A 25,676-nucleotide genomic window follows, 5' to 3' on the forward strand; every position below is an offset into this window, starting at 1 on the left:
ATTTCCAGAGAAAATGCAGATGGCAAAAAGGATATTAAAAGTCTGGAAAAAACTTGAACATTTATAATGCTTATTACTGTATTTTATATATCAAAAGTAGTCTATAGAATTGACTGATTATACAGAGAAAAATGTAAGAAATGTAAAACATAAAGATTAAAAATCTTAAATTAATTATTAGTATAAATATTTTGAGTTCATTCCATTTAGATAAACTGTGTCTAACTCATGCATCCAGTAAGTCTCCCTCAGAAGACGTTTCCAATCACCATTTATGTGTTCTATGGGCATGAATGAAAAGTCATCAATTGTGTGAAGGTTGGAATTAAAATGTTCAGAAACATTAGTCAAAGATTCGGGATAATGGTTTATATCAAAACGATGACTATTCATGCGTTTAGAGCACATCTGGTTGGTCTGTCCAACATACTGAAAATTACACCTTTTACATGTGATAACATAAATTATACTTTTGGAACTACATGCAGTAAAGAGCACCGATATAGAGTGCAGTAAAGTTTGAAAGTACTCGTAGAAGCCCGTTAAACTTAAGCGTTGTATATTGCCGTAGCGGGATCCGTATTTTGCCATGACGAGCTTTTGTAGTTCAACACGAAGGCTATTTTTATTTGACTATGATACCCTACAAGAGACTTTGCGAGACATTCAAGAAACATTATTATGTATTTGTCTTATCCGTCTGCGTTCGAGTCACAAATTAGTCTTGCCAGCAAAACACGTGACAGATTAACAAATTAGTCTTGCCAGCAAAACACGTGACAGATTAATAAATAAGTCTTGCCAGCAAAACACGTGACATATTAACAAATTAGTCTTGCCAGCAAAACACGTGACAGATTAACAAATTAGTCTTGCCAGCAAAACGCGTGTCAGATTATGATGATACTAAACAGCAATACTTAGTATGGCATGTAGTTGACAGCACATTCATTTTCCAATAGGATAGAACTTTACAGCAATTATAATACTTTGTATGGAATGTAGCACATTTTCCTAAAGGATAAAACTTAACAGCAATACTTTACATGAAATAAAATTGACAGCACATTCTCTTAAATGATAAAACTTAACAGCAATACTTTACATGAAATAAAGTTGACAGAACGTTCTCCCAAAGGATAAAAGCTAACAGCAATTATAAAACTTTGTATGAAATGTAGTTTACAGCGCATTCTCCCAAAAGATAAATCTTCAATGAATGATATAAATTATCTCCAGGCCAACAAAACATCCGTGGATTATGTTAAACGTTGCAAACGCATCAATTTTTGGCAGATTATAATTGAAGAAGGTAGTTAGGCAGAATACGACGTGATCTCTGAAATTTTGAAATATTTAAAATGCTTTAAGTGTAGAAAAGAGAATATGATAGGTATTCAGATTATATATGGCAGTAAGGACCAAGCCACAAGTTTTAACAACATTAGAGGGTTGGTCCTTTGTGTTTGTTTGTTTGTTTTGGGTTTAACGCCGTTTTTCAACAGTATTTTAGTCATGTAACGGCGGACAGTTAACCTAACCTGTGTTCCTGGATTCTGTACCAGTACAAACCTGTTCTCCGCAAGTAACTGCCAACTTCCCCACATTAATCAGAGTGGAGGACGAATGATTTCAGACACAATGTCTTTTATCAAATCGTCACGGAGAACATACGCCCCGCCCGAGGATCGAACTCACGACCCCATGACCCGTAGACCGACGCTCTCCCTACTCAGCTAAGCGGGCGGGTCCTTTGTATTAGTATTCAAAAGTTATTAGAACAATTAAATATACCAGTTTACTAAAAGATTTGCAAAAATAATGTTTAAACTTTCTACTTAGAGTGGAAACTTAGTTTAATGTAATGATGTGTTAAAGTCCATTTTCCTCTGATTAATATTTAACAGCTATAAAAGGATTGGAAATAAACCAGTTTCAGTTTTGTATGTACATACGTATTTAGTTCAAAGGTAAGTTTTGACACGGAGACAAAGTGAACGTAAAAATCCATTTCCTTGGTAATTCCGTACGAGAATATTGTGTCGTGTCGTAGAGCTTTTCGGACATAGCCCGTCAATTATGCCATTCATGCCAATCAATTTGCAAGCATTTTTTAAACAAATCCATAATTTGATTGATGCAGACTAGGACCTTTGTCTTTTTTCATCAATGTTACATAAGGAAATGTAGAGAACAATTACGCGTTTATAGTATACAATAAGTATATAAGATTTATTTCATTCTCTTGATAATTATATCAAAATGTCTTTATACATAAGTTACAGACCATCTAGTTCTAGCTTTGTTGTAATAGGTTACTCCAAATTATACAACGTTCCAATGCTTGGAAAGTTTAAATTTCGATGACTATTCAAGGTATTTGCATTATAAAACTGATTCGTAGGAAATGCAGTAAAATACTTTTTATGTGATACAATATCGTGTAATAGATGGGGAAGTGTTTCCATGGAGTGCATTGAGCACGAATGTTCTCCAAAACGTAAGGCTTTCTAAGACTTTCTAAGACTTTCTGAAGAATGCAAACGTCAGAACTGAACTAAAAATACATATGTGTAATTTAGTACGGTGTACCGTTGGGGCCATCGTGCTATCGATGTCGCCTCAGGTACGCGCAATTCCAAGACGAGATGATGACACGATGATCATGTGTCGTGTTTGATTTTTAATCAATCGGGTTTGTAGGTCAAAGGTCAAGGTCACAAACAGAGCTCAAAGGTCAAATATATCCGCCATACTTCGTGTCCGGGGCATAACTTATTAAGCATGCAAGGTACTGACTTCAAACATTGCATGTTAGTAGGTAGTGATGAGACAATGTGCAGGGAATATGATCCTGGGCTGTAGGTTTTAGGTCAAGGTCATAAATTGAGTTCAAATTTCAAATCTTTCCGTCATATTTAGTATCATATTGTCGTGGCATCGCGCGTACCTGAAGCGACAGCGATAGCCCTAACGGGACACCTAACGGGACTTGATACCATATGTCATTTCCAAATCTAAGGTCTTGCTTGTTATGCCAGCATTTTGCGATTGTGATATAGATTTGCATTTGTCTGTTCCTCCTTCCATCGGAGAAAATCTGTATTACATATACCGCCAAGCGTATTTGACATGCCTTGATGAAATTTTATTGGAATGGTATTCAGCGTTATAAGTTGCTCAGCTAACCTCAGATGAGCTACTGTGATAGCACTGTGTTCAGATTTTTACTGTCAAAATACAGGCCAAGTAAAGGTTTGAAAGACATACAGCTTATTGGTGACAATGCGTTTTTTTCCTATTATCATTGCAAAAATGATCCAGTTAAACGCAATGCCAGTAGAAGTGCCCATGGTTCTGTAACTTTAGTGTCTCAACAGTATACTATGGGGAGACTTCTCCGCAGTATTTTGGTCATCAATCGCCAGACTTGAACATTGCCTTGATCTAATTGATAATCTTGTCACATAAAGACCAATGGCAATACTGAATCATCCTCGTATGCCTCTGAAAAATCATGGAAGTTTACTTAATATACAGTACAACATACTTTTCAATCGAAAATGACACAGGTAACAAAAAGTTTTTGAAACCAACGTAGAGATGAATGTTCGTCATTATAAATAATTGTAAGTTGAAAGCAAACCTATTCCACCAGCAATGTACAATTTTAAATTAAGACAAGCATTTACTCTCTGTTCTAATACTAGAAAGTAAATCCCCAATGCATAGTCCTCATTCTCGCATTTTCTGATAAAGTAAAGATTAAAAAGGTCGTGTTTGACTTTTAATCAAACATTGTTTGATAACTATGCATCGCTTGGGCTCAAAATAATGAACGCAAGTTCCATTCCCAGTGAACAAATCAGAAGTTTTCTAGGTATTACATAGAGGATATTTGTTTGTTTACAGTGAGATATCGAAATATATCATCACCGATAAGGGAGACAATTGAATATTTTCACGAAGGCTCCGCCTTCGTGAAAATATCAGAATTGTCTCCCTTATCGGTGATGATATATTTCGATATCTCACTGCAAACAAACAAATTTTCTTTTTATTTTATGCTAGTTTGTGAAGATCAACGAATTTTCTGTTTATTACGTGCATAAATGTTCATATAAATCCAATAATTCATGACGAAATTCGGATTTATTTAAGCTACCATGTTACAAATGATACATCCGCTAAATTACCATGGACACTTAGGCACATTAATATCGAATATTGGTGATTAGGTTCATTAAATCAACACGACGCCATTTTGTTTTTAAAAACAAAAACTGCATTTAAATATTTTGTGTAAAAATACACAGTCCGCGGCTAACAGAGACATTGACAAATGCCGGTAGTTAAGTAGAAGCATATTTAAAACTTTTCGGGTCAATCCGTCAGTTCGTTGAATAACCGGAAGCTTGCTTTGTTTACCAAAACACACGCTGAAGGTCAGATTAAAAAACAACACGAAAAATCTAAAGAACTGAGGAATATGCGTAAGTCCTTGGAAAGTCAAGCTGCAGAATTAAATATCATAATGGATTCAATAGAAATAGCTAGGAAATATTGATCTAGGAGCTGCATAGCATAACAAAATGAATGGAAGTTGGAACACAACTGGCTGGGCTTGGAGTTGGAGTGGGAAAGTACTTCGTCTTCGACGAAAATGCTGGCATATTACGTAAGGTTGAGTTGATGTCTTGTGATAATTAACTAAGACAACAACCAACTAAATGTGCTGTCGCCAGTAAAATCTACCACACGATAGTGAACCAATGGAAAAAAGTAGAGGAAACACACATATATATCTGTAGCTACATGAATGGCAAGGCCTAGCAACCAAGCTGACAAAGGTAACATTATTTCTTTTGCAAATTTAATTATATAGCTAGCCTGTTCTAAATAGGATTGTCTAGCAGTTCATGACATGTGTATGGCTTGAGTATTATAAGTATCATAATCCAGTAATTTTAAAGGCAGCAAAGGGAGGTAATTAAAGAATATATTTCAAGGGAGATAATTTATCTGGAAAAAAAAGTTCGGCACAGTGAGTGATATCGATTTATATCTCACTGCTATTTTCCAGTATTTCACCAATAAGCATAAAATAAAGTTTTTATAATTTATTCCAAAGTTTTCTGGCGCAATCCAAACGCTTGGACTTTTTGTCCGGTGCCCATCTAGCACTTAGTCTAAAGGTCAGTCATAATATGAGGGACGATCCCTTATAAAATGCTTATGGTGGGAGCTATTGGGGTAACAATTCATCGACCAACTTCTTTTACCAGACCAATAATTGCTGAATGGACGGTTACTGTCTTAAAATCTATTTTGACTCCCTTGAACTATTTTAATCCAACGAATGTAAGCTGTACTTTCCTTTTTCTTCACGTTTTATAATACTATTGAAACATAGTTACTGTATCTGAATACGTACAATTCAACAATGGATTACTTGGTCAGTTACTAGTATTACTAGATTAAATCGACATTTCAGGTATATGAGTTATCATCAATTAATAAGTACAGGAAACTCCCGTATAGTTATGTCCAACAGTTTTCATTAAAGACCATCAGTGATAGAACTAATTTAATCACCCTTGTTTCAGTTAGTGAGCATTGGTTATTGGATGTGCTAAGCACCTTTATTCTGCAAAACGACAGAAAGCTAGCGAATGAATACACGTTTAACCGATGATGTTGAACTTCAGTAGCGAACCCTCTCATTGAGTGGTAGCCTGTTAGCTCTAAAAGGGGTGCTACGTGAGTCCGCCTGGATCCGGCTTTTGGAAATACCGTAGGTGCTTTATTTTAGAGATAGTTATAGGAAAATGTAACGTAGGCATTGTCAAAGTTTAACTGTAACTCTTATTAACTGCAAATTTGTTGAACAAAACACTAGCATTAGTTATGTAGCAATAAGTAAAACGGAACGGAAATATAAGAAATGTTATAAAGGCAATTTTTATAACAATCAGCTGTGCATCGCGATTCTCCTGTAATTGCCAAGTTCAGCACCGTAACGTACTTTAGATTTCCTAAAATGACATTTCAAATTAAAGTACACACTTATTCCAACACAGTACCTCAAAATATGCAACACTTTCAACACAAGACACACAAATAATACCCACCGGTATTATATAAGATTTACTAAATATAACCCGTCAAGCAATAAAAAAACAACACTTAAATAACCTATCAACGACCATTGGTAGTAGTATAATACGCTGAAATAAGTATGTAAATGTGATATTTTCTACCAGTTGGTATCGCTGCTGCTTTAGAGACTTAAGAATAATATATCGACCAATTCACGTAAATATTTAAAAAACAAAACAAAAAAGACTTAAACAAACAAACAAACAAACAACAACAACAACTACAAAAAACCAACAGAAGTCCACGCGCATACTTAAGACAGCGTGACCGCTGCGCGTGAACTCTGAATGCAGTCCGGAAAAAGCTGAAGAGGTTGTCTGACGTCGTTTTCTATGTTGTCAAAAATATACATAGGGCCTATGCCTTGTGAGATTGTTTAGAAATGTGCCAACTGAGCTATGGATATGTAATACAGTGAAAACGGATCCAGTTTAAAACAATAATTTACATGATAATTTCTGGTTTGAAATACATTCGTGGAAGTAAATCAATATCTTAATGGTTGCTGTGTATGTGTCAGGCCAAACATTTCGCACAATAGTGATTGATTAAATGGCGTCCAGTAGTCAGGTAAGTCGTTACTTAATAGAAATTTAACTTAAATATTTGAAACAATGTTGAGTTATTTTCTACTTAAGCTAGGCGAAAATATGGGAAATGCATAATATAGTACAGAAGGTAAATATGACTAATTCTGTACTGAATTCAAGTTGGTTGCCATATGGAATATTTCGGAATAATGAGTTCATAAAGACAATCATTAGCTATTTAGAGTGACCTGTTAGAATATGGGAATAGTCCGGCTTCTACTGGGGTCAATCGCTTGTCTTCCTACGCCAAAACCTTTACTGAAACAATTTGTCCCCTGAGATTACACTGAACTTGGTCGGCAGAATCCTGACAAATATGTCTCTCAATTTTCCTCAGATGGTCTCACTTGACTACATTGAGGGGCCACCACAGCTAACATTAGATACACCTTTAAACAACTTCCTCCAATTTACCTATATCTATGCGTCTTCACCAAACTTGATCTGTTGAAAATGGAAAAAACCTTCAAACGATATCTCCTCAACCGATTTAAAGATGTTCACTAAAACAAAGGCAAATGAAACAGTTAAATACACTGGGGGTTAACTGCGTATATGAATAAGCCACTACGACGACACTTGAAAAGTTTCTAGTTAAAATCGATACATTAATACCATTTTCTGTTGTTATCTAGTGGTAATAGTTGCGTTAATTTGCGTGTATTTCACTGGGGATTAATTCTGTTCCGTATATGATTAAGTGTACCTAGCCGAACACTACGGATGCGTGTCTATACGACACGCGAAAATGTAAAGGTGCCACCACATGTCATCCAATATGGCAGTTTTCATTTACTTGTATTCTTAATTTTTCATTATTTCAGGCTAAAATAGTACGTATTTTACAACACTTTTACTACATCTTATGTAATTAGATTGCAGTAAAGCATTTATAAATATATAACTTGACTTTTTCTCTTGGAGACAACATTAAGAATTTCCTTATTATTTTTGTTTAAACTGCTATGTTATTATATAGATATGTGTGTAGATAAAGTATATTTATCATAATACGGAAGGATAATACTATATTTTTATGAATAATACCAAACAGTTAAGTATTTCCGGTTTTGTATGAGTGGTTACTAGCGAGATGTATATTAGTGCAACTTGCAGTAAAGAGTTAATGTATGGGTAATATTACGACGAATTATATTCAATTTTAGGAATCTTATAGGTTATGAGTTACTGTATTGCTTCGTTTTAGTGCTGTACATTGTTCTGAAGCGCACCATGAAAAATGTTTTGTATGTGGCTAGAACACTTTAAGCACTAATTCAAACTTTCAAAGGGAAAGGTATTTATATCTATGAAAATGATAAACGCAGCAAATTTACAACCAGAAGGTAACAAGTACCAAACAATTCAACAACTACAGAAGTTGCGATCAGAAAATTAAAGTTATAATCCTGTTCAAAATCACCACTAAAAGAAAGCAAATAACTTTGTAGATTTGTAGAAAACAGTCTAATGAAGAAATTCGCCCGTTAGTTAGACTTGGATGGCCAAATATTGTTGAGATACGAATGGATATAAAATCATGAAATATTTAATGACCAGCTGGTCACTAATTCACTCGCCAGGCTTCGCCGAATTCCGTAAACCAACGAAGACAATGTCACGTGACAAAAATTTAAATCCTATTATGTGAAATTTCAGCACTCGAACATTATTTCAAATGCAATAAAATGAAGATATCTAATAGTTCTTTCAAAAAAGTAGGGTGTGTAAAAGCGTTGAACAATCCAAAATTTAATTGTCCTTTTTCGGAATTCAGTGTATAATCAGGAAATTGATAATCGTTTTGTAGAGTGATATGCATTTTATATATGATGTTCAATTTTCATTCAAAACAACTCTTTCTTTCTATGATTTAGCGTTGTTTGAATATATTTTCAAAATATGGACCCTACCCTCAAGGAATAAGTAACGACCTTTCGTTTTTTTTTTAAAGTCAAAATTCATTCCCGGCTATTAACTACCGAGTATAGGTTTGTATCGTGTTGTGAAGCTATCTACGGTCGCGTTACTACTGTCGTTTTCTGCATGCGTGATGTATTTTCATTTTTGTTTCTTCTGGTGTTGTTTTGTTATTTCTGATACAAATAAATTTATGTCCAATGATTATCAATGGTAATATTATAACCTCAGATACACTTTAGAAAACATTTAGGACTGCGTTTTGAATGCATGTCTTTGTTGCAGTGGTGTTAGAGCATTGCTTCCAACATTACCACTGTCTTCGTTCTATCAATTACCCTTTCTTTCTCAGACTGGTAGATCACATAACTGTCATTATATTTATTTATATAAATCACAATATATTTCAGGATAACAGAAAACAAGATACTGGAGGAAAATATCTGCCAGTTTGTATACTTTTCTTGCCTTTACTGCAATTTAATTAGCGTAACTAAGTGAAGATAAGACTGTACCCTTAGAAATGACCCAGTAATTTACATGTATTTCAAAATGTACTTGATCTAGCGTCAAAAAACATCAAAGGATTGTTTTATAGCATGTGAAGTTGTGCACCTGTTGGTGTTCTCTATGGATTTCACTCACTCATGCCGGAGTTATGGTTCTTAATTTAGTGCAAAATATACATAAAGTTAATAAAAGTTTGTGTTGCAAACATCTTAAAAATATTTCACCTAGAGTCATGAAAGCATGTACAGTGGCAAGAGTCGGGGGGCACCTGTGTCCTGTGGACACATATCTAGTTTAATATATGTCTTAGTGCTATCATTTTTGTCTTTTAAGGCCACAGAGTCTATTCAATGTCCCTGCATAATAGATTTTTGCTTAAACTAGTGATTGGGCCATAAACAGACTCAATCAAACCGTTTCTGCTATTATTCTACTTAGTTACCGCTGCCAAGCGATTAAAAGATTTATTGAAATTCTATGTATACACACAAGTCCTTTAAATGTACTTTAAAATCTCCTCATCCATTTAATATATGGCATTCTTGCCGCTTGTAAGACTGTGACATTAACTTCATATTCATAAAGTCTTATCCAATAGTGTTCTTTCTTTTGTGATACTTGAAGCATGACCGTTGGGCATAGAGCTCTTTTATGGTTCGAGTCATATAAAATAATATTAACTGTTTTTACATGATGAGCTGAAAGAATAACTTTTTTATAACTTAATTTCCCGACGTTTGTATTTAAGGTGGAAAGCGCCCAAGTTGATGTGAAATGGTTCCGTTTCGACATTTTGTTTAATATATAATTCAGCATATTCCTCATTTAATGCGTATTTTACATTTTTTTGATATTTCTGTAACTTTCTTCTCTCCAAGTTTTCAAACACGGCTAAGACGTCAATTTTTGATGAACCGTGATTTCACGTCTTTCAGACTGTTTTCGTAAATAAACAAGTACTGATTTGCTTATTACTCATCATATTTCCATTTAAAAATGTCTTTAAAATGGTGTAAAATTTTTGGAGATCATTTTAACATTAAAGTCGATATTTAAGTTAAAATGACGTCAGAGCGGCAAATATGGCGTTAAGGTTTGAATAAAAATTTCGTTCAATCTTGTTTCATGTAAAACCCAACATATAGAATATGACAACCACTGACTTGATTATGAAAACTTTATTTTCTGTTTATTGAAATAGAACTATGGGGTCACCGAATTCATTTTCTGGTAATATTACATTATGCTACCACTACCCCCAAATCACCAGATATCGCAATTGAATATTTTTCCTGCATATCATCTTTCTTAGAAAAACTGTACTATTTTATTTTACTTAGTATAACTGAATTAAAATATCCGTTTAAACGACGGAAATATTTCAGTACAGAGCTCAGATTTTAATGTTTAGATTGTATTTGATATATGACATTGCGACAAAATCGACACCCTATTACTGTTGCGATGAATTACATTACCCTACCCTTCCCACAGGTAAAAAATGTTTTATTTAATGAGTTTTCATATGTGTCGTTATCAAGACAAACACATTTTTCACGATTTTAAGTAGAATTTAATCAAAGGGGTCCTTCATAACTATGTAATGAGTTCATTCAGAACGATAAAATTTTATTACAATCTTCATCGTTATTTGCATTTTAATTTTAATGTTTACTTTCTTTAGTAGATTTGATATTTTTATATTTGTAAACGTTGATCATAATTGTTTGTTGAAGAGCATTTGAAAAAATGTTCACCAAGTGTGTTTGCAATATCTTCTTTTGTACAAGCAATAGACTGTTCTGGTTTGGTTTAGTTAGATCAGAAACATTCAAAGTTTTTGCTTTTCCACTTTGTTTTCGAATCATAGATCACAGACATTTTTAATTGGCGACCTAGAATAATGTTAATGCCAGGACCTTTTCTTTGTTTGTTTAATAGTTCTGCGAGAGTTAGCTTTCAAAATCTTAACTGATTGTAGATTTTCTTTAGTCGGTCTTATATTGCATTTTATCATGTCTTCTCTATGTTTTCAAACAGCAGTCTTACAATCTTCATTACATCATATTTTACTTTTATGTCTAAAACTTCCTGAAGTTTTTTTGTGTGGACCTACCGGCAATTTCAGAAAGAATGACAGAAAGTTGATATTAAAAAATTAAGAAATTATCCAAAGTCAAAGCATTTTCACATAAAGACTGATATTGCTGCCAATCAGCTTTATAAAATTAGAAAATAATGAGTGTAGTGGGAATGATAGGACACACAAGCAGGTATTCATATTGGCAGTGGCTAGAGAACCGTAATCGGAAGTGGATGCGCATGCTGACCTGGATCCATGCTGGTCGCAAATGCACTATGTTGGGTTTCTCATGGCGCGGCTCATATGTTTTTATATCATTGAAATGCTGTAAAATACTGAAAATGAGGTCTTAAGATTTAATTGTTCATATGAAACAAAGAAAGAACTGAATTCGTATAATGTAACCTTGTACCATTTCGGTATTTTCACTCAAAGCAAATTGATTCTTAATGTGCATATTTATAAGTGCCGGAGCAGTCGTACTAAGTTAGTAAAGTAATAAAGAATTAGTTCAAGCACTGATACGTCCTGGATTTATTCAAGTTGCTCAAATTGAAAAAGGGGTAGTGGCGGTGGAGGGCCGGGGTTGGGCCACCTGGAGTTATTCATTACTACTCGGATTTCGTCTTTACACGTTGTCCTGAACTAACTTTCTGTCTGCTTTTTGAATCGAGATGATGGTATATGTGTGTTTTAAATGTTTAGAATGTAAGTCATCATGGTAAAAAGATCATTTGGATTAATTTTCTTATTTTTCCTTTTGTGAATATAAGTGTTTTTGCATATAAAATAACGAAAAAAAAAGCGATTTATTGAAGTAACGGAGCCGGAATGAAAACGTATAAAGATAACATTTACTGACCATCCTTTTGCAAACTGACACTTTAACATATAGATATTTTCTTCGTAACTGCATGCAGAGGATGCTACTACATGAAGAAATATCAGAAAAGCTGTAAATACAGACATACTCTTTCAAAAACATGGTATATTCCTTTGAGTTTTCCATCCGGGGTATGTACAAAATATGAAGTGTACTTGGTAACATACCAATGGTGATGATATCTCTTGAAAGTTGATTGCATTATACGAAATATCAACAGAGTGACAACAACTGACCCACCTCCAAAATAAAAATTACGCAAAGCATTATAATTATTTAGCAAATTTGATCGTACATTCTTGGCAATCCTGTACGTATCCCACCAAATTGGATAAAAGTAAACATTTCCCAACCAACATGATTCGAATTATACGTTCAAACATTTGGGTTGGTGCCGAAAGAGCAGTTGCTTTAAAGGTGGTTGACCAGATTTCAGTTAACAAATGGATTTGTTCAAAACTTAATCAACTGATCATTTACACTTATATATGGTCACCAAGTACTTAATAAATATCAGATTTTCACTGAACATATTTTTTAAAATTTGATTTTCCTATCCTGGTTGCCCAACAAGATAACGTTTATTTGGCATAAGTATAAATTAAATGAACATGTTTTGCCTAAGAAACCATATGAATATAAGTACTACTGTATTAAAGTTGTCAAACATTTGCATTGTCAAGTACGTATTTTGCCAAAATTAATTAGAATTGCACGTTTGTAAAATTATTATTAACTCTCTTTGCGCAACCCAGATAGATTGAAAAAAAAAATGTTTGTTTGTTTTGGGTTTAACGCCTTTTTTCAACAGTATTTCAAAGATGAATTCTGAAGCTGAACGCTGTTTTAAAACTTACATTGTGTTTCAGGTAGTTGAAAAAAATCAAATAATTATCTAATGCAAATATAAAACTAGAAATTCTATTGAAATAAAAAAATAGACTACTTTTTTTTAGAATACTTTTATATTGAAGGGAGTCAGTGCGAACACATATGCGCCATAGTGTTAGGCTGCACTTTTTGAGCTCTGATTTGATTTGATTTTGTTGTCGTTAATAGTGGGAGTGGAGACGTGATTTTTGGAGTGTGGTTTTGTGAATGTGTGTTATATGTGTTGGTGTCATTAATTTTTGGATTGCTGCATGTGTTGATCCAGAATCAGCATCAGAAACAATAACATACAATAAATTTGGATACATTTATTGTTGATAAACACTTTGTGAACTTTCGCTCACCATTGTTATAGCCAATAATGGATTTTAAAATGTATGACAGTAATTTTCTACACCAAATTGGACAATCGACAAAATGTACACCTAATCCTATAACAATTGTGTTATCAAGATTAAAAGATTTGAGAATCTTGAATCAGTACAGAGGAACAAGAGCAGGTCGCCTGAAGGCACAAGCTTTGAACAGTAGCAAAAGTGGTTACCGTAAACCAGTGGTTTTTCGAGGTGTAAACTTTAGCAATCATTTATATCCTAAGAGAAATGGCAATAAATTGAACAGACAAAATGAACAGCTAACATGTCTGACGCTGAATTGTCGCTCTGCAGTAAACAAAGATGTTCTAATTGGTCAATTATTACGTGAGGAAAAGATAGATTTTGCCCTTCTTACAGAGACTTGGTATTCCGACGACAAACAACATCAATATGAAACGTCTGATCTCAATCAAAATGGCTACAAACTGAACAGGCAAAATAGGATGGGTGGTGGTGTTGTACTGACATGTAGATCTGCTGTAAACATACACAAACTATCAGCTGGAAATTCTCAAAGTTTTGAATATGGTGTTTGACAGTGATTTTCAAGAACATGACCATGCATGTAGTTGGGATATACAGACCTCCATCTTTGTCCACTAGTTCCCAGTTTGTCACAGACTTCTTTCAATATATGGAGGGAGTACAGTGTTCCCTCTCTACAGTGGCCCTCTGAACAACAATTTCCTACTTGCAGCAACACTTGCTACTGACTCCAAAATATGCTAATTGTTCTTTATTTTACCTCTCTACAACAACTTTCCGAACAACAATCAACTGTTCCGTCTCCCAAAGGGTGTTGTTGTAGAGAGGGAGCACTGTACTACCACAGAATTCAAATGTAATGGCCATCTTAACCTTCACATCCACGATGGCACAAATGCAGTAACAGTAATCAACAATTCCTTGTATGCCATGGGTTGTAACAGCATGTACAATTCAGTACACACACTGGCGGTAACATTCTTGATCTAGTCCTTACGGAAGTGGTGAATGCTGTTGAAGTAATTTCTTGTGAACAAGGTCCATATATTTCCGACCACTGTGCAGTTAAATTTGTGACAAATGTTAAAAAGGAAAATATAACCAGTGAGGTGGTGTTTTTTAGAAATTTCAAAGACATAGATACGAACACATTTTCAAGTAATCTGAGAGAAATGGCCATCGATAGTGACAATGTCGACTCTTTGTTGATAAATTTCAGACAGCAGAAGAAATGATTATGAACTCACACGCACCAGTTATAGAAAAAACAGTCATCCGTTGCGCTCCAAAACCCTGGTTCACAGAAAAGCTCCTTCATCTTAAAAGAGCGGCACGCAAGTCTGAACGTTTGTGGAAGAAACATAGACAATCACATCTGTATGAAGCCTTCAAAACAGCACGTAAAAATTACGAAAAAGAATTCAAACGTGAAAAAACATCTCTGAGTGAAAAAGTTCTAAATGCCAAAAGTGACTCGTAAAAGCTTTATAAATTTGTATCTGAGACAACTGGCACTAGGTCTGAGAACCCTATGCCAACTGGACATGACAGTACACTGGCAGAGAAATTTGTAGATCATTTCATAAACAAAATAAAAAAAAAAAAGAAAATCGTTGAAACATTTCGATAATTTTCAACCATGTGAACAAGATATTCCTTGTTTTGACAGTCTATTAAGATCTGAGTGAGGAAGAACCTCTCGTTTTTGTCCAAACTTATTGAAAAAGCAGCACTGTTCAGACTCAACGATAATGTAAATGAACATAATCTTCTACCCCAAAACCAATCTGCTTACAGAAAAATCCATTCTTGTGAATCAGCAATGTTACGTCTAGTAAATGATTTACTGGCTGCTATGGAAAAGAAAGAAGTTACGGCGCTAATTGCCATCAATCTCAGTGCCGCCTTTGATACTGTAGACCATAACATTCTCGTTGATATGTTGAACAATCAGTATGGCGTTTGTGGAACAGCACTGAGCTGGGTTGATTCCTATCTGCGGCCCAGAAGTTGCTGAGTAAGCGTCAATTCGACCATGTCCTTTCCACGCCATTTACAATGAGCGTTCCACAAGGGAGTTGCTTAGGACCTTGGCTCTATTTGATGTTATTCCGCCATCGATTTCAGTTTACGGCTTTGCGGATGACCACACTGCTAATAAACCCTTTAATCCCAGGCAATACAAGAACTGGAACAATGTGCTATAACAATCAACAACTGGATAAATGAAAATAAGCTCAAAATGAACACTTCCAAAACCGAGTTCATCATGTTTGGTAGTAGGCAACAGCTCTATAAGTGTGCAACTGACAAAATATGCATTGTAGGTGATGAAGTGAAATTAGTGAGCTTTATTCGATATGTAGGTGCATACCTACACGAAAACTTGAACCTAAAAGAGCATGTAAAACGAAAGTGTACAACAGCGATGCTCAACTACTTCAGAATAAAATGTATTCGGAAATATCTAACCAAAGAGGCTGCTGAAACTCTTGTTGAGCAAAATGCAACGAATTCAAAGCATGTGTGCAAAACTTGTTCTAAATCGAAGAAAATATGACAGTTCCAAACAAGCGCTCTATGATCTTCACTGGCTACCCATCAAAGCTAGAATCACATTCAAGATGCTCACCTACATGTATAATTGTTCAGTCGGAAATTCTCCTAAATATCTTTCAGAACATCTCATAAACAAACTCAGACAAGGAACTTGCGTTCTTCAAATTCCGTTACTGGGTGTTGTTCCTTTCAACAAGCGCAAAACGTTCAGTGGCAAAAGTTTTAGTGCTGTTGGACCTAAAATCTGGAACGAATTGCCTCTCGAAATAAGGAACTCAGACACATTAGATGTTTACAAAAAGAAGTTGAAAACTCTTTATTTTAGAAATTACTTTTAGAGCCTGTGACTGTGATTTTGAAGATATTGTGGTAACATGAACTGCATGATTTTTACTGTGTACATATATTCAATTATGAACAATTTTATCACGAATACAAAAAAAAAGTTTGTAATAACTTATGGACATGTCACAATAACTCACTTTTACTTACTTACTAACTAAACAGCTACCGGTATCTTACTGTATCTAAATATTATAATATTTTATTAATCTTATCTGATGCCTTATCTTTTGTTTCATACTTACTAAAAAGTTTATTCACAATGATATTTATGCTCATTCATTTCTTACATCTTTAAAATGTCTTAATTTTTAGACGTATTTTTTATGTGTTTTTAAAACGTCATTGAATATGTTTTACGTAAAGATAGGCGTTTAATCAAATAAAACAGTTTCAAGTTTTAAAGGGGGTAATTACAAAATTTTATAAAAAGTAATAAAATATACATTTTCAATACGGATCTAACTCTATGTAATGAGTATTTTTGTTTCTTAAATAAATCTCTAACAGAGCATATGAAAACAGAAAAATGTCATAAAATGTGATTGACCATCTTTAAGTGCCCTTTTCAGGAGTTTTCAATGTGCAAACGCATTGACTTTTTCAAAAGTTCAATTTAAATCAAATCTGATAATTATTTGAAAAGGAACTTTCAGCACAGATTTAGTAGTAGTAATTCATTAATGTTTAAAAGCCCTTACTGTAATTTCAAACAAAGAATTATGCAGTTTTGTCTGTACCTGTTGGATAGCCATTCTTGTTTCCTTGATTTTTAAAAAAAAGAGGTAATTTGAATTTTTTACATTTTAAAACGCTCGAGTGATGTTGTAATACAATGGCTATGTTTTTCCAAGTAAATAACTAATTAGCTATTCATTTCTGTGGAAACTGTACTTTGAAAAAAATAGGCATGCGATTTACGTTCTATTTTACTGTTTTAATACAATAAGCGATAACACTGTTACAAGTAAAATGATCTTATCCAGCAAGTGATCATTTTGCAGCATCCATCAAAATACAAGAAAAATACAATTGATCTATACAAATGAAGCATGCATCCTCTGAAATACATAATTTCGAAAAGTGGCCGGTTAATATTTTGATCAAGTGCGCTGTGATCAAATGTGAAAGAAAAGACAAATGGACTGGGAAACAAATTTAATATAGTATTCTGTTCTGTCATTTTTAATAGAAATTTTAGCATAAAAAATAACAGCAACATAAAATATCGCTACATCTAATTTTAAAGAAGAAATCCTTAAAAAACAAATTAATAATTATGCACGTGCGAACTATGTAATTTTGCACATGCGCCCCAAATCTAGGTCATTGAGATAGTAATTTCCATTATGTTAAATCTATGTGATGGGTACTAATGTAATAATACCGTATGTCAAGTTTCACTAAAAACATTTAGTAGTTTTAGTTTTAAATCATTTTATAAACGTTTGACCAGTTTCATCAACCGTTCTCATGGTACCGCACACCGCTACATTTCTACGTCCAATCTTAAAAGTCAGTTTTTATTTCACTTAATTGTCTTATCATAGTAAAAAGTTTTGTATGATGGGTAAAGTAAGTGTGGCAGATATTTTGAAAGATTTCTCGTATAATATATATCTATATATACATTTCCAGGATGGTTGGGAGGAGAGATATGATACAATACGCGGGCGTGTATTTTATGTTCATCGTGGTAAGTTGTTTACCTAACCTTTCTGTTCAAAATATTTCTATTCAATTAAAGTAGGCAAGTAGGCTGCAGAGCTCATGCATATTTATCGATACAAATCTAATAACCTATTATTCTTCATACAGAGAAACAAATGATTGTTGTAAAATTAATGTCAGTGTTCAAGTTATAATGTCGATGCCCTGTCATCAAGACTGTAGATAATGAAAATATGGTAATCCACTACGAGAATTTAAATGTGCTACATTGCATTCATTTTAGTCGTATATGCATAATTCATGTTTTCTCTAAAAATTTCTGTAGACATGCCTTATAGAAGTACGTTTTGATTGATTTAATCATTTAGTAATTAGGTCATCAAGACTACAACGTTATAAGCATTGTTATGTAGAGCTCTAACATATTTGCTTTTCACTGTTGGCATCAAATACATTATTACGAAATCTTTATATTAGTGATACAGTTCTATGATAGTCTGTCCGTCTGTCCATACGTTCGTATGACTTTTTTCCTGGGCATAACTCTAAAACTATTTGTGTTGTTGTCAAAATTTCACACAATAGCAGAGGCCATTAAAAGGAATGGCAGTGTATTAGGCTCATACTGCGGTGAAATCATATATATCAAACCATTTTTTCCATGAATGGTCGTTTCGTCAGATGAACAATTGACAAATTTTAACTAAAACTTGCAAATATTTTCAAAGCGTATGCTATAAAGGTCTTAAAGTTCGGCAGACTTTTCAGTATAAATAGTACAATACTATACAAAATTCCAAACAGCACATTCTGCAATGTAAAGTAAGTTTCATCCACCTCTTCTTCAAACCAGTAACAGGTTTTCTTTAAATAGAACCCAATTATGGGTGTCATGAAGAAATTATTGAAAGTGTTTTCTACGCAGTGGAATATCAAACGAAATATCGAAAACATTTTAAGATGGAATTATCAACACGAAAACGTGCGGCAACTGCAAAATTTAGATACATACAATGAATAAGTCATTTTCTACATGACGACTGGGAGATCATATACGTGACATTGAGTCTAATTTTGCAGTTTTACACAAGTCACTAGTGATGCTTACGTGACAAAAGTATCTAAAAATAAGTTTGAATTTGTGACTGAAACGTAGCGGCTGAAACAGTTAGCACTGTAGAAAAGAAAAATAACGAGAAAATGACAGATTTTCTTTTAAATTTTAAAGTTCGAAAAGTCTTCAACAATTATCTTTCATGTAACTGTAATTAAAATATTTTACAATCAAATTTAAATGTGCACTTCAGAGCGAAAAGAATCTGACGTGTGTATGCCACTAGCTCGAAACTGCTTGATACATACTACTTCTTGATTTATTTACATGTGTTTATATTTTCAATTTTTTTCAAGGAATAATTTTAAGGTTTAATCACCTTGAAGTTGTTCATATATTACATATTTTACTACAAAACTAGTACAATTGCTCATATGTACGAGGGAACAAAAAGTTACCTTTGAAAGAGAACAAATGTTATCAGATTAAATGTATGAAACACAATGTTTGCTAGCTTTTATTTCGTTATCATTTAATGAAAGCCCTGTAACTTTTAACACGTTCGTATGTTTACGAAAATACTTGGCTAGATTTGAGGTATTACATCTCTATAACTTTCAAAAATGAAAATGGCTTTCGTCTTGTCTTCTAAATCTTCTAAGGCATTACAGACTATACATTTCCTTTTATTTTCTAGGAATTTCATTTTGCTGTTGCCAACAACAGGTTTCTATTAGGCACCGAAGTGGAAACCCTCCATCCCCTTAGGGAGTTTTGAAGACAAACATTTTCTAAAAGCACAGTGTTTGTAGAGCATATTTCTGAATTCTGGCTTCTCGCGGCCGGGTTCTTTGTAATTTTCAACATGTTACTAGTATATACGTTAGAAATAATATATACTGGAAAACAAAATCAAAAGGCATGTCTTTATGGCAGAAAAAAAAGAAACTTCCGATTTCTATACATATTTATTTAATTCAATATGTCAAGTGGCTTACATATTTTCGGGCGAACGATTATGTGTGAAATACAACCAATTGTAACTGGATTGTACGCATTACACACACAAAAAAAAGAAAACGTTATACTCGATTTCATCGTGCATGCACGGACCAGAATACTCATTGTTTATAAAATCAAACCTTTCAGTCTTATTATCAATAAGAAAATATTTACGTGAACGTGTCCTTGGTATGCTTAATGCTGGTATGGCGACGAATCAGGTTGCTAGGGTTCTTGGCACTTCTAGCCGTCTATTCGAAACCTTAGGCAACGTAGTGGACGTCCGCCGCGTCACAACGCTGCATTATGAACACCCACCGTTTCCAAACTGCCACTGCCACTGCTGCTAACACCCCTGGTAACAGATAACAACCAAATATCTTTTGAAACTGTACGAAACCGTCTGCGCGAAGGCTACCTGGACATCGTCCTTACATTGACTGTGTTTTAACGTGACGTCACCCCGTATATCGTGTTAATTGGGCAAGTACACACTATCACTGATTAAGGCAACAATGGAATTGCGTTCTCTTCTCGAGTCGAGATTTTCCATTCATCGAAATGATGGCAGGGTTCGAATATATCATAGAAGAATAGAACGTTATGCCGACTGCTGTGTACTTGAACGAGATCGTTTTAGGGGTGGAGATTCCGTCTTGGTCTGGGCAGGCACTGCGCATGGTTATCGCACACCTCTCGTCGTGATCGATTGGAATTTGAATGCCCAACGCTACCTGGATGAGATTCTTACGAGGCGACAGCCCACTGTTTCAAAATAATGCCAATATCACTCTGTTTCAACAGGGTAATGCCACAAGCCATACAGCTAGAGATGCTGTGAATTTCCTCTGGACGAATACCATTAAATTTGACTGGCCCGCCAAAAAAAGAAAAGAAAAAAAAGAAGAAAAAAAAGATCTAAACCCCTTCGAACACCTGTGGGATAATTTGGACCAGCATGTTAGACGTCGCAGTATTCCACCGCCGAACGTCAATGAACTAACACCAGGTTAAACTCAGGAGTGGAACAACATTCCAACGGCCAAAATCAACTTTGACAATTTTCCGGAATAATCAGGGGACATTTTCACCAATATATATAAATTTCTGCAATTTACCAGAAAGTTCTATTTATAGTAATATATGTATACGATAAGGAACAAATGTGACGCTTTTTCATGAGCAGTTCCTCTTACAAGCACAGCAGTTCCAGTCGAAAAATTCTAATGCTTTTCCTGTACAGAAAATGAAAAATAGAAAGATTTTCAACACAAATTCACACTGAAATACTCTTACAATACATATAAAAGTAATTTAACCCTTGTTTTCATATTTACGTATATCTGCACTTAAACACAACGGAAGTTACTTATCTTGTTCAGTATAATTATATTTGTATTCTTGTCATTTGTACTAACACTGATGTCTAAACAGTGTAGAATTAATCAAATGAATGCATCTTCCCTTTGACCGATCACATCACTACCAGTAAAGAATTTACACTTCACAATAGTCTTCGCTCCAGCATTCATACCAGGGTTGAAAGAGAATCTAGAGTTTTTCCTGGAATGTCAATGGAATTCCACTGCAATTTTGACTGAAACCTTTTCAGACAGATTTTCTGATGTTAGGTATAGCACATTGCGGAACTCCTTCCATCCATAGATTTCCACATGATTTCTTCCATAAATTTTCACGAACTTCGATGAACAAATTTTACAACTGAAATTCAGATCCGACTTTGACAATATCCCGGAATAATCTATAATATACCCAAAAAGGATACTTATAGTAATACGAGGATTGTTCAAATATGAATGCATCTAGAATGTTATCTCGCTCAATAATGCGAAAATCACGAGGAAATTAAGATTACTGAGTAGATAAACATGTTAGCTATACATTGATCACGGTGAGGATGCGTACACCGGATATTGCCATTAAGTGATAAGGTATTTTCCGAAAACGTGTTTATTTTTCGTCAACAAGGTAAGGAAAACACCTATTTACTATTGTATTATACTATTATGGAAGGAAAGGGCATTACTTTTAATAACTAGATACTGTGTATATGCTCTCACAAGCGTAAAATGAGTCAATCTTATAAAGGAACGCTAAAATTTGTGATAAAATGGCAACTTTATCATCTGATAATTGCAGGTCGGGAACACATTTCTCCCGATATCGTCACTTATTGTTGTATGATAAAAATTCTGAATCGTATGATTTATTTAGTTACATACAAAGAAAACATATGCAAAATTTCAGCTTTGTAAATGTTCAGATGACAGAGAAATCGATGAAAAATGAGCGTCGGTGGTGTACTGTGTATTGCAAATATATGTACTGTGTATTGACCTGTATCACATTTTACTGTACTGTGTATTGTTTACATTATCGCTGAGTTTTATAGAATGAATCTAACAAAATGTACATTATCATTTCCTTTTCAAAGTACAAAACAGTATTTCTTTAGCCCTGAAGATACGTGATGTTTTACTTTGATATGTATAGCGTTTACTCTGTTGTATTTCATGTAATAAGCTCTAAACGTAATTCACTACACCATAGTGCAACAGTGGGCAATATGTTTTGTTATGTTACCAGTTGTAAATGTATAGATATATTCTATTCTTCATTGAGCATTGTTTAAGTTGATATTAAATGAATTATCTCAAAAACAGTTAAAGGTACATGTATCTTTTAAAATTTTGCATTGGGATGCCACTTAGACTTACTCACAATATCTTGCAGACAGCCCGGTCCTACTTATAAATATTATATTGTGATTTTTTTTCGTTGCAGATTCAACTTGTGTATGTGTGTTTATGACTGGCTCGACGAACGAATTTAAGGCCGTGATGTCACTGTTGAACACCACCAACATGTCGAGAATATGTTCGTGTGCTAACGACCAAAATTGCAAAAAAAGTAAATTACAAAATAGCACCAGACATATGCAGAGAAAAAATACTGTCGATTCAGAAAATATTAACAAACAGTTTAAAAAAGAACCCGAATTACAAAAAGGGACCAATTTGCAACAGAACAGAAAGAAACCTTTGATTTGGGCAAATGGTGAGGAGCCTGTTCACTGACGGTAGTGCAAATGTATTCTACCTACCACGCCATCTAGCCCTAACATTTACACAATGCATACCAGTACAAAAAATATGATCTAAGAAGACACATACACGGCGGTGTACATGGAACTTTCAATGTTACACAGAGTGCAATTCCATGGATAGACAAGGTTCTCGGAGAGTATTGTTACACAGTCTATGAAAGAATGTGACAAAATAGATGAATGAATAAATAGCTTTAATTAGTTTGTTTGCCAAGAAACGTTTTCTTTAAGTGATTTTATTGTTTCCTATATTTTTGACGACGCAAAATGTTTTCATCGACAACTTGGTTAATATGAGGTATAGTGAAACTGCAAGTTGTTTTGAAGAGCAGGCTTATAACTTTCCAATGATTTACAATTATACAACTGCTTGCATAACAGAGACCGCATTTCTGACGCTAAATTAAGAGCAAAGAGAAAAGCAAACAGACAAATACTTACTGACATTAAAAGAAGTAGCTAGTTACTGCATAAATGTGATGAGTGTACATTAGAGTTTACATAAGAGTGGGTATTGATACTGAAATAGGTTCTGTTGTGACATATTTATTTTACCAAACATTATTTGACAAGCAATATTGTAAAAGCTATGTTTTACTTTGATAAAGAACAAATACTTAGTCATGTACGTTGTAATATTTATTAAACAAACTTGAAACCTAAACACAAATTCATAAAATAGCAAAGATCATGATAAGATAGTAGAAGAACTCTATAAGATTTGTCTTTCTTTCTAACCCTTTCCACCAACTGTACTTGTAATGTTAGTATATAAATATGGTTATGTATGGTGTTGGGAATAAATATGTTAAACCAAAGATCATAAACATTTTACATTCAACAGTTTGAATACATGAAAAAATCGGAATGATCTTCAAGTCAGTTCCCGATCGTTTGTTATAGCTTGAAGTTGACCTTGAATATACTATTTTGGTTAACAGGGAAGTTAATCACATAACAATGATAACGAACTGTTTGCATAGAAATGACATATATCTTGCAAATGAAGTGTGCAAGAATTACATATGGCACTGTTTCCTCCTACTTCTAAACAAATTGCTCAATGCATATGACACACATTTTGTTTCGTATGAAGAAAGTGGTGAGCTAATTACCTTTCAGAACAATGCATTTAAAACAATAAAAATAGCTTTGACTATATTACTTTAAGAAAATTTCAAGTGAAACTAGTTAGAGCGTTCTACGTCAAATGAGTCTAAGGTTATTGAGGAGAAACCACTTTAAAATCTCAAAGCCCCTATGACCTTGACCTTTGAACTGTTGACACCATAATTGATAAAGGTCGTCTATTGACCAAGGTTTATATCTCTTTGTAGTATGAAGGTAAAAGTATAACATATTTTCATGTTTGCTCTTCTTATAAAGAGAGACCTTTTCCACTCTTATCGTTCTCATATCCTGAGTTTCATTATTATAAAACTTCACGGTTGAACTTGTGGTTGTGCCTTTTGTCGACAATGGCTAGTCTTTAGACAGTTTCTCGGATTGTTTATTGGCATGCCGCTGTAATTTTAAGTTGTAATATCAGTGTTCAAACTGGTGCTTGTTATTTTCGCTGTGAAGTCTAACGTCATCTGCAAACAAAAAAAAAAGAAATTCCATCATTTTGGCCAATGGAACTCCATACTTTGTCTATCTAATGACCATAAATGCTGAAAATATGCACGTTTTACAATATCAATACTCAGTACACCAAACTGCAATACACAGTACAAATATTACTTTGAAAACTCAATACACAGTACACCATCGACGCTCATTTATCACCGATTTCTCCATGATTTGAACATGTACAAAGCTGAAACATTTTTTCTTTGTATGTAACTAAATAAATCGTTCGATTCAGACTTTCCCCACAATGCAAATAGGTTATGGTATCGGGACAAATGTGTTTACGGCATGCATTTATCAAATGATAAACTTGTCATTTTATCACAAATTTTAGCATTTCTACTTAAGATTGACTCATTTTACGCTTGTAAGAGCATATACACAGTATCTAGTTATGAAAAGTAATGCTCTTTTCTTCTGTAGTAGTATAATACAGTAGTAAATCAGGGTTTTACTTACCTTGTTGACGAAAAATAATCACGTTTTCGGAAAATACCTTATCACTTAATGGCAATATCCGGTGTACGTATCCTCACCGTGTTGATACCACACCCGTTAAAGTCTGTTCACTTTAACTGTGTCTATCGCTCGCTAAACATTGCCTACTCGTGTATACCAATACAAAAATGGTTGGAAGAAAGTCAGCGTACGCCGTTGAAATACGGTCCTATATTAAAAATCGTTGTATTCTTGGTATAGGGGTTTTGATGAAATATGTTCTGTTTATGGACATAATGAAATGTCTTTTTCGACAGTTATTCGTTGGTTTAAGACATTCAAATGTAGGTTAGTTTCAACAGAAGATGCACCACATGGCCGTCGGCCGAAAACGGCAAGGTCTGCCAAGATGGTTGCTAGAGTGAAAGAATAAGTTGCTACTGATGCAAGATA

The 25,676-nt window shown here is 34.1% G+C and overlaps 1 protein-coding gene across 2 annotated transcripts in view; it reads left to right on the plus strand.

Annotated features, from left to right (window-relative positions):
• The first annotated feature begins 6,435 nt into the window (after nt 1-6,435).
• Nucleotides 6,436-25,676, plus strand: part of LOC123559656 (uncharacterized) — a 47,103-nt gene continuing 27,862 nt past the window's right edge. The window contains exons 1-3 of one of the 2 annotated variants that reach the window (XM_053552516.1): nt 6,436-6,729; nt 9,080-9,118; nt 17,938-17,995. In XM_053552516.1, coding sequence (XP_053408491.1) covers nt 6,712-6,729; nt 9,080-9,118; nt 17,938-17,995 — 115 coding nt within the window. In that variant the 5' untranslated portion in view covers nt 6,436-6,711. The remainder of the gene's footprint in view (nt 6,730-9,079; nt 9,119-17,937; nt 17,996-25,676) is intronic. The other variant, XM_053552517.1, reaches the window with a different exon arrangement.

This window comes from Mercenaria mercenaria, chromosome 10 (genome assembly GCF_021730395.1).
Source record: "Mercenaria mercenaria strain notata chromosome 10, MADL_Memer_1, whole genome shotgun sequence".
NCBI classification, from domain to species: domain Eukaryota; kingdom Metazoa; phylum Mollusca; class Bivalvia; order Venerida; family Veneridae; genus Mercenaria; species Mercenaria mercenaria.